Genomic DNA, 10,714 nt, shown 5'->3' on the forward strand with positions numbered 1-10,714 from the left:
CATCAGGGTCTTATTCTTACTTTAAAAATGGTGGTAACAGAAGACGTTTTATGAAAAGATCAAAAAGACATTAATCCCCTTAGTTTTTTCAGGAATGATCTTTTATCAGGTGTTACTGCTAATTGGATCACTAGCCCTATAAAAGAATGCTGTGTTAACATACTTCTCAAACTAGAATCTGACCCTTCAAAGCCCTTAGCTGTGAGAAAACACAAAGGCTTATGGAACGGGTGACTCACCACACATATAAATGGGCTTTTATCAAAATAATCTCCACCGATCTGAGTGACAGCGTAACCAGAGAAGGCGTAATAGGTTTGAGCATGGGCTGGATGATGGTAAGTGTTTCAGTTCAGTGCAATACATCTGATCTCTCTACTTCCCTCTCAGGTTACTACATCACTTTACCAATATTACATTTCATGGGACAGACCGGGCCTGTATATGTCTCCACTGGGTTACATTCTAAATGTCTGCTAGACTGCACCCTGGCCATGGAAAATTAGACCATGGCATATTAGGAGTGGAAACTGACAGACTTTTTTTAAGCAGAGGCACACTTGACAGTACAAGGCTGTGATTGTAACCAGAGAGATGAATAGTAATATTTGTAAAGGCATTCATGTTGCATGGGGCTGTAAGCTAACCATGACTCATCCACTAATTCAAATGCATACTGTAGGGATTTGAAGATTCACAAGCTGGCCCTGGCACTTCCATAGTACAAAGACAATCACGTTTAACACTCTCTCAAACAGATATCATGGTCTTAACACTAGTCTTCTCTATGATACTAACCCATAGTCAACATCCTGAGATATGATTCACACTAGGCTAATATAACTAGGTAAATAGGTAAAACATTTCAATGGAATACTGTTGTTAATACATGTGACAACTAATTTTGTATTTGAGCAAAATAAAATAATATACTGCATACGTGAGTAGGAATTTTCTGTGAGAAAGGACAATAAAAAAAAGTTTGTGGTGTTTGAAGAAAATTTTGTAACAGAAAATGTAAAATATGCCCTATTGGAGCTGTTCTTTGTCCACAGGAATCCTCATGTGGCAATCTAGGAACAAAGAGAACATGCTGATGCAGAGAAACCTCTTTAGAACACAGGTGTGTCATTAATAGGCTGTGAACACTTAAGGCTAGTGCAAATCTCTTCCCAGCAACACATGATGTCGCTCAACAAGTGCGAAGCAATTAGCAAGTCATGTTCATAATTTGTTCTTATAAAATAAAGTTATTAGTTATGCCAGAGCTGGCATGCTCATTACCCAGCCCATTGCATTCTGTTATTCTTCCTCAGAAGTGGGTGCCCCCTAAAAGCATTCTAACTAGAATTTGATACCTCCCAGCTTTGTGCATCATTTTAACACCCTCTAGATTACTGACATGGGATTTCACTACTAAAGCCCTGTACAGTGCATTAGAAATCCTTGTTTACATGTACTTTCTAGTACTCTAGTTTCAGTGAGTATTTTAGTTTATAGATCTTTTTCTCCACTGTTAACATAATTCACTAATAATAGTTTATACCCTTACAAAGTAGAAAAACAAGTAATTAATATTAGTTTACAGCCTAGCTGTAAATGATCAGAGTAATAGAAGGCAAATAATTCATTCTATATATCCCCTCTGTACACATAGTGTATGTATATAAAAGGCATTAAAGCAAGTCAGATATAAGGACACACTGATCTAATCCTGGGGGGCATCAGTCACATTGCCTCTTCAAGGTTCATTGCACATTTTAATATGAAGAAAAGACATATCTTAAAAATAAGTTTCCCTCTCTTTGGCCTTGGAGCGCCTCTGCTGTGTGCACATAAGATCATCCTACTTCTGCATAGGCTGAGTAGCTGCAAGAGTGAGGTCATTATCCTGATATGCTCCACTGATCTACATCACATTACCAAAGGTTTGGTAACACTTGCATTTCTGATGCTCCAGGAACAAGCCCCACACAATGACAACTACTCTTTGTGTGCAAGTGCAGCATAGCCAGAGCAAACAGTTGGGTTCAACGCTGATTTAGTCATTGGTACACAATGAAGAAAAACTGATTGCAATTACCACCTCACAATCATGTATTTGGTAAATATAAATATTTTTGGCTCTTGTTCTAAATTTGTGTAAATTTACATTGTGTCATTGAGTTAATGGTGATTAAGCAAAAGAACATTTTGCAATAAGAGTTTGCACTAATCTCAAATCATTAAAATAATTGCAATTGCATTTTTTACTTGTTTGGGAAAGAAAAGGTGATGGTTCGGTAAATTCATAGCGTGGTCTCTGTTTCTAGGAAAAAGGTTTTATTACAATAAAATTGTAGCATAACAGTAAAGGATGAATATTTGTGTACATGGTCTCAGATATAACCATCAATTTAAAAAAGTTAATGTCTTTTCTTGGGGTAATATTGGTATCAGATAGCTTATTAGTTGGCAGTTGATCTAAATTTTTTAAAAAGTTCAATTTCATCTTTAATTGTATGACCTACAATCACATTTTGCTGGAACATTTGGAAAAGTACAACTATATCTGTTCCAGTGTTGGAAGTGAGATCAAAGGTGGGCAGGTCATGAGGATTTCACACCCTTCACACCATGTCACACAACCTGTTTGAGTTAGATCAGGCCTCACATGCCAGTTAGGCACTGTTTCCAAGCTGGGAAGATCAGATATTAGCATCACAAAGTCTCCTACCTCTGCAAGGGAAATTGGAGCATTTGTATAGTTTTTCACTTTTTCACAGGACCAGATGTGCTTTGCAGTCACAGTAATATCTTTAAGATAATGAGGCATGAAATTGACTCTGGTTTCTCCCTGACCCATGTCTCCTGCTTCCATTGCTCATGTCTGTAATGAAGAACAGCACGGAACAAAGCAGAATATGCTAACTTGCACATAACAGAGAACAGAAGAGAAATACTCAACTGTCAGCACTGAACGCATAATGATATATGACACTCTAGCAGCTCACTTAGTCACCCTACTTCTCTTTACATCTTATATGAATACTATTTACTGTACCTGTTAAGAGAGAGTGGAAAAAACTAAATAACTGGCTGATTATCAATTTTAGCATATATCTATGGCTTCTAATTTTGCAGTACAATTTACTGGGCAATTCTGTGTAACACCACTACTAGAAATGGCAAGAGATATGACCATATGTTACCTCAATTGTATAAAAACCTTGAAAAAGGTCTCCTAACACCCTCCTGGTCAAGATCAACTTCCCTCGTAGTCTGTCTGTTATCTTTGATGGCAGAGTCATTTATCTGACAGGGACAGTGAGATGGATGAACAGTCCTCTTTCCATGAGCTTACAGTTAAAGTGGTGGCCAGTGCTCATGGTTTAGCTGTCTTACACCACTTCTGAGCATCAGTCACAGCATAGACAAGCTGGATTCTTACTTAGTCCACAGCCAAGCAGTCCCGTGACGTCAGTTAGATCAGATTCAAGAGAGAACTGCTGTGTCACAAAGACAAGGTTGTGGTTACCAGACTCCTCCATCTATGTCAACCTTGACAAGACTCGCTTAAAGCAAGATCGATTTGTTTCAGCACCATCAGTTAGGAGTTATTGCATGAGTGAATGGGGGCTGAAGAGGAAAGCAGTAATATATGTCTCTCCCTAAGCATACTGTGCACTTTTCAAGTCACCTCTAAAAGTTATTAGAATTTCATTTTTCAGTCTTGTCTGCAGTGGTTATTTGACATGAAAAGTAAACAGTGGCATTGTTTTCAGCACCAAAGTATATCTGAACTACTTTAAATAATCTAACCAAAATATCAAGTTATCTACAGCTCAATTAGAGATGGAACTCCTCTGTAACATACTCCTCCTTTAAAGATGAACGTTGTGGTGAGCCAGGGTTTGTGGTATTCAAAAACTGGATTTGGAAGAATAAGTAAATAAATAACACCTGGGGTCATAGAAGTGCATTATGATAAATCTTACATTTTTGGTATCTGAAAGTGACTGTGATCTGTATAAATGAGGCTCAGTGCTCGTTCCCACTGCAGGCATTCTCCAATTTCCTGCTAGTTTATTCCCAAGAGGCCAGCTGAGGCCAGGAAAGTGCCCCAGCAGAAGTGGCATTGCTCTCACCTCACATTTGTCTTCATTTCTCAGGATGCTTGTGTAATCCAGCACAGTGGGGAACAAAGAAACAGCACACTAATATGTTGCATCATAAATCCAAATTAGGCTAAACGAGTCTCTCCTGTAGTGAGAATCACAATACCGATACACCTGCATGATAAGGATATGTTCTAATGCTAGTTCATGAATGGCATGAACCTTTGCCCAATTGCAAATAATAATCGTAATAATAATAACAATAATTCCAAGATGATTCCAATAATTCCAATAAGAATAATGACATGTCTACCCCATACCTTAGATTCAGTGAGCTATGTACCATTTTGCCCGAATCATTTTAGCAGTCTCTTTCAGGTGTGCTTCTGTCTCTGCTTGTGTGTGGTGGTTTTGCCATGAGATTTCAGGGCCTCACAGAGGGAGTAATGCAAATCACTGGTGACCTAATAACATAGCACGCATTGCCACAATCCCTTACTACCAGGAAAGTGTCCGAAGAATAAGACGTGGTTTCCAAAAACCAGAGACAGGGAGTAGTAAACGAACATAGACTTTTGTGTGAGGGACTAGTAAATGAACATAGACTTGTTTTGTAGTGCTCCTATCTAGTTCTGAAAAAAACCTAAATGTGTGCCTCAGTATGATGCCTTCAGTCTATTGTACAGTCTTACATTTGGTTAAGAGAACCTAAGGTAAATCAGAGAATGGCATTAGTGTGAATAACTGCAACTTACTGCCAGTGAGAGTGAATGGACTGTTACTGTATTCTGTTATTCTACAGTATTTTGTGTGAGATAATCTCTGTTTAGAGCTATTATCATTCCTGAATTATATTTTTATAAATGAATTATGATAATAGCATGAGTAATTTTGCACCAGTGCAGCTCTATAAACGGCTATGTAAAATAATTACTTGAAAGAGTCCATTTGTTTGATTGAATGTACAATACATTTGAAACTATTTAGTCTATTTAGTCCATTTTAATAGGCACTATAAGGACAGTAAGGCCTCTACTGAGAAAACACCCCTTTCTTCTCCAGCACTCCCACACAGGCCTTTATTGTTCACCCCCTAATTACACCTGCTCAACCAGGCATGGCTGAGGTACGCTGCTCAAACTCGTTAATAAAAGTCTACCATGTGCTGCCTGCTGCACAGCAAGTGCACGAGGTCGAGATCGTCACCATGGAAACGTAAGATAGTGAGCACCTGTTCTTCCCTATAGAGAGAGAAGCCCAAGCCCTCCTCTCTGGGGAGGGTGTGGCAGGTCCTCAGGGTGTCATCAGCCGCTCCATTACGCTGAACACAAGGAGCCTTTTTTTATACAAACATGAACCTCTGCTCTGATAGCTGACTTTGTTCTGTTAGTAAACCAGCAACAAACATTACAGATGAATATGGGAAGAAAGTATCAGTAAACATTAAAAAGAAAAAGCATGGTAAATAAAAAGTCTTCAAATAATACATACTCGAAAAGATAAAGAGCTTGCCGTGAGCTTCTACGTATGATCTTACTTGCCATTATCTTAGTGAACATGGCTCCTGGGATGAGCTTCAAAGGTGCATGTTTCTACAAGCTATGAAGGTAACTACATCTGCAGGCTGAGCAAGCAGTCAGATCTCCACACAACACGTTTGGCTGGAACAAGCAGAGGCATCAACACGCCAGACAGATTGTGTTACTCTTCCTTTCCCATCCTCCAGTTTCACCAACCTTACAGGAGATCTGAGACACCTGTCAACCGCTAAAAACACAAATGTGATAAAGAGGCCCCATTCACTGGATGAACTACCGTTGATCACAGGTCTCGGTTCAGCTTGTTGTGACTGAAGCAACGTGCCAGCCAGGGCTGCAACAGTCTGGTACTCATTTTTAAAACAAACAATTTCATGTGTGAAAATAAAGATCAAACCACTTTTCATTTTGTCCCAACCTGACATCTAGTACCAACAATGTCAAAATAGTCTGGTAGACAAAAAGACACAGGAATGCTTCATCAGGTATTAATTATTACTGAGCACTAACAAAGAATGAATTGTTATCTTTAGTTAAGTGCATCACAAAAACATTTCACCTCAGCATAGGGATTGTTTGGGTAGCGTGGTACGCAGATCAAGCAGAATGCAGCCAATGTGTGCTCCTCTCTTTGGGTGGTCTGTACCATTAGTGACATGACTCCCTAGATAAAGAGCACATATTAAGCACATATTACACTTCACTCAAGTTAAAACATAGAAAGAAAAACATTGGAACTGATGCACAGGTTAAAAATAACTAATTGTTAATCTGGTTGGATGGCTAAATAGGAAGAATGCATCAGTAATCATCATTTAAGTATGCACTTCAAAATAACAAAAATAAAACTAAACAATAAGTCAGTCAATCCATGACCACTGAACAAAGGTGAATATAAAAATGGACAACTGCAATAATTAAAAGTGAATATTATTACAACCACTGAAAAAATACAAACCTATGCACACATTGTAACATGTTCCAAGTTTTAAGAGAGTAAAACTGAAGCACTGACAAGCACGTGTTAAGACATGTATACTTATTAATTTTTTGTCATCTTGCATTCAGTACAATTAGAAACATCCTTGCATTGCATTCAACGCTGTTCCAAAATATCTTCTGGACAAGGACAGATGAACCTCTGTAATGAGGTTTTGATTCATGCAGCACTGCACAATATCTAAACATGAGACATCAGCAGACATAATACAGCAGGAGGTGTGCATGATCGGTGCCCCCAGCAGAACCCATTAATGTCCTATTTGATACAGCACACTGCATATTGGGACATAAGCTTGTGGAAACTACACAAGTTTGGGGCCAATACACTTTCACTACAAAGATTTCAGCACATTGAATTTATATCCCTCTTTTTATTCTCTTTTCCATACATTTATAATATGAAACACATGCCCATTTTTACTTCCCATGTAAGCTATACAGTACATGAATTCTGTTTGAAAGAACTGAAAAGAAAGTGTTATTTCAGTGTATCCTCAGTGTTCCTACATGATGAATATAAAGGATTTTGTGTACTACCAAATTACACAAAAGTAAGTTTGTGCTACCTTTGTTCTGTCCAAGCATGTAGCTGTTTTTTTTTTTAGCCTACAGAAGTTTTAGTATTCTATTAAGAGCCTATAATTTGCAAAGACATTTTAGAACTAGTGTGGTAATGCCTAAAATAAAATTACTGGATTGAATATTTTACATTTCCATGCTCATTTATATTTACAATTAAAAAGTAAATATCTAGAAATAGACAGATTTGAGTACAATAAATTATTGATTTTTATTCTACTACTTTCAAATTACTGCTTCAATACCTGAAAAAAACATGGAATAAAAGCACTGCAAGTGATACATTTGTTCAGAAAAATGTGTTTGGAACTGATGGCAAAAAAGCATCCAATTGTAAAGGAATTGAATACAGTGGAAATAAGAGGAACATTTTTGCCCTCATGTGCATGATCAAAGCCCTAGAGTACTGTTTCCGTAATACCTGTTCATATATAAAACCCTAACCAAAATCCACTTCTGGACCTGGAATGCTTTGAAATGGTGCTGAAAGTATGTGCAGTAGTTTGAAATGAAAAGCCAGTAAATACCAGTTATTAAGTCTATTTCAGGAAAGAGCTCTAGTTCCATTGTATCTAACTATTCTATTAATGTCCAATGTTTATTCTGATATCATGTCTTACAAAATTATAGGTCTTTTATCTGCAGTCACATTGGAACTTGCTATTAGAATATACTGCTATAATATATACTATACAGTGTACTGTATACTGTACAAGGGTGATCTTTAAATATGATTTTTAAAACAAAACAAAAAAAAACACATTCCCATAGATGTCTATAATATTCTAACATATGACACAGGAATGACATTGGAATGTTTGAGTGTACGTGTATTTGTGTGTACATCTGTATTCATGCCAAATCCCTGTTCTGTTCGGGAGGCTTGGAGTTCAAAGCGCTGGAGTGAAGAAAGGGATCAATGCAGAACCTTTTCATCCAACAGAATCTATTCATAAGAAAAGCTGATCCATGGAAAAAAAAAAAAAAGTGAATTCAAAAATGGGCTACTCTTATAAATGTGGATGTTTGAATATTATGACTATTGAAAAAGTACAAAAACAAAATGCAATCATGATAACATTTTGTAAATTTTAAGAGAGTAAAAAGCAAAGCAGTAGCAAGTATATGCCATGTATAATTGTTCATTTCAGTTGTCTTGCAGTTGTCAGAATTAGAGCTACTTGCATCACATTCCTCACTGTCCCAAAATACCTTATGGAGAAGGACTGAAACCTCTATAACGTTTTTGATTCATGCAGCATTGCAAAACATCTAAACATGTCAGAACACATCAGCAGACATAAGACAGCGGGAGGCATGCATGACTGGTCCACACAAGCAGAAGCCAGTTAATCTCTTATGTGGCATGGCACACTGCATACTGGGGCACAAGCTTGTAGAAAGTACGCAAATCTAGAGCTGAGTCATTGTGCAAGTCACTTTTCTCATTTCCAATCAACCCCCGCATCTCATTACACATCTGAGTTGAGGCTGAGGTTGGCCAGACGTGGATCCGAATTGATCTCATACCTGTAATGGTAGCCCTCCATGTGGTCCCTGCATGCGTCACGTATATTATACATCCATCTCTTAATGCCCTTTCTGTTGAGGTAAAGGACTAGCAGAAATATAACCCCAATGAGGGCCAACACCATACCCAGAAAGACATATGAGGTCTCCAAAACACTCTTCATGTCTCTGGAATAAATACACTGCAGCTCTTCATCTTTCAGCTTCAAGAGCTGGGTGTTTCTTAGTTCTGTAGGCTCAGCACACGTCAAGTTCATTTTGTCCGCAACCAGGTCAGATCTTTGCAACCATATCACCATGTCTCCAAGGTTACAGTCGCAATGCCATGGGTTTCCTGCAAGGTACAGCCGAAGACCAGGTATTTGGTCAAAGTCTGCTAAAGTTCCATTGAGCAGCCTTTTTAGAGCATTGTCCCGCAGGTCCAAATAATTTAGTGCTCGACTCCTGAATGTACCACTCTTAATCAAAACTATTGAGTTATTCCTCAAATCCACAGTGGTGAGGTTTAACAAGCTGTTAAATATGCTATCTGGAAGGAACAACAGGCCATTGTTGGACAATATAAGATGGGAAAGTTCAGGAACACTTTTGTTTAAAAGGTCTGAAACAACATCAACATAAGAGGCATTGTACAAAGATCTACTAAGGTTTAAGACCTGAAGCATACTGTGATCAGGAAAGGCATCAGGACTAAAATTCAGGATTTTATTGTTACTCAGATCAAGTAAATGGAGACTTGGCAAGTTGTTAAACACCCCAGGGTCCACTTGCTCTATTCGGTTTCCAGAAAGATACAGGTTTGTCAGCTGTTCAAGGCGAACGGGGAAAGACTCCTCAGATAGACTGAAAATATTGTTTCCATTGAGCAAAAGTGTCGTAATGTTCAGAGTAAGAGGTTGGGGAATCGATATTAAGTTCTGACTAACGCATTCTACTGTGGTTGTTGTGCAGCCACATTTATCAGGACATTCCACAGATGAGGTTGTGCCAAAGCACGCAAGAAAGAGAACCACACACGAAGTAAAGATGTGGCGGTTCGCATTTTTTCCCTTAATTACCAGTAAACGCAGCGAGCCGACTTCACGCATTTTTGAACACATCGGAAACAGTAAATCAAGGTAACTGAAAAGTACAGATACTACGAAACAACGTTACAAGCGTTTGCCCCAATTAAAAGACGTCTTAAATGGATACCTTTTTATGTTTTTCGGAGAACACCTTCATTCCTTCCACTTGTCTGTACACTTTTGTCTTACGTAGCTACGGACTGAAGCAAAACCAAAGGCAACATGCAGATGACATCAGATGGACCTGTTTGATCGGTCTCAGATTCACATGCCCACAGTTATTCTCTTCGTTGTCGAGTTCTAACACTGACAGTGTTGCTTCTTGTTCATCAGTTCAAGCTTTTAAATCAGTTTTTCGTTGAATCAGTTCAAAAGTTAAATATGATCTCGCGCCTTATTCGTACCAACAATTATAGCCAGCCTGCAAACTCTTCAGATTTAAAACTTTTAGAAACGGTGATATACATCCAAAAACTTTTTATTTTTGTCATATCCCTAATGTATTCCGTATTCTTATCAGATGGGTTTACGTGAGCGCCTTGGGCACAGAGACTTCATGAGTTACATTCTTTGTCCGTTCCCTGAAACCTGGGTACAAACCATTCTGTGGACTGTACCATTACATTAGGATGGGGAAACCCTCCAACAGCTAAAGAGTAAAACCGTGTCCAGTGTCCTGGCGAGGACTAAGATAACAAATTGTCGTTACTTAGGTTAAGGTGCCATTCAGTTGTTTTCTGCTGTTTATAATTAATTGTAGTTTAATTGCGTAAAGAAAATATGATTAAGTACACAACTTTTAAAATAATATTTTTCATTTGTTTAACATTTGTTGTATCCTTAACCCCAGAATGCCTGTTATTTCTATCTGTGGTTTAGCTGACCTAGTGTGAGTATCAGA

At 38.1% G+C, this 10,714-nt stretch overlaps 1 protein-coding gene and 1 long non-coding RNA gene across 2 annotated transcripts; both read right to left on the reverse strand.

Annotated features, from left to right (window-relative positions):
* Positions 1–5,802: 5,802 nt before the first annotated feature.
* Positions 5,803–10,351, reverse strand: LOC113572290. The gene is made up of 3 exons (XR_003410093.1): positions 9,941–10,351; positions 6,195–6,299; positions 5,803–5,864 (listed from the first exon to the last, which is right to left on the reverse strand). It is a non-coding gene; the product is annotated as an uncharacterized LOC113572290 (long non-coding RNA).
* Positions 6,613–9,941, reverse strand: tpbgb (trophoblast glycoprotein b). Its single transcript, XM_027001713.2, has one exon. It carries the CDS (start codon positions 9,844–9,846, stop codon positions 8,689–8,691), a length of 1,158 nt encoding a protein of 385 aa, XP_026857514.1. The 5' UTR covers positions 9,847–9,941; the 3' UTR covers positions 6,613–8,688.
* Positions 10,352–10,714: the final 363 nt, after the last annotated feature.

This window comes from Electrophorus electricus, chromosome 10 (genome assembly GCF_013358815.1).
Source record: "Electrophorus electricus isolate fEleEle1 chromosome 10, fEleEle1.pri, whole genome shotgun sequence".
NCBI classification, from domain to species: Eukaryota; Metazoa; Chordata; class Actinopteri; order Gymnotiformes; family Gymnotidae; genus Electrophorus; species Electrophorus electricus.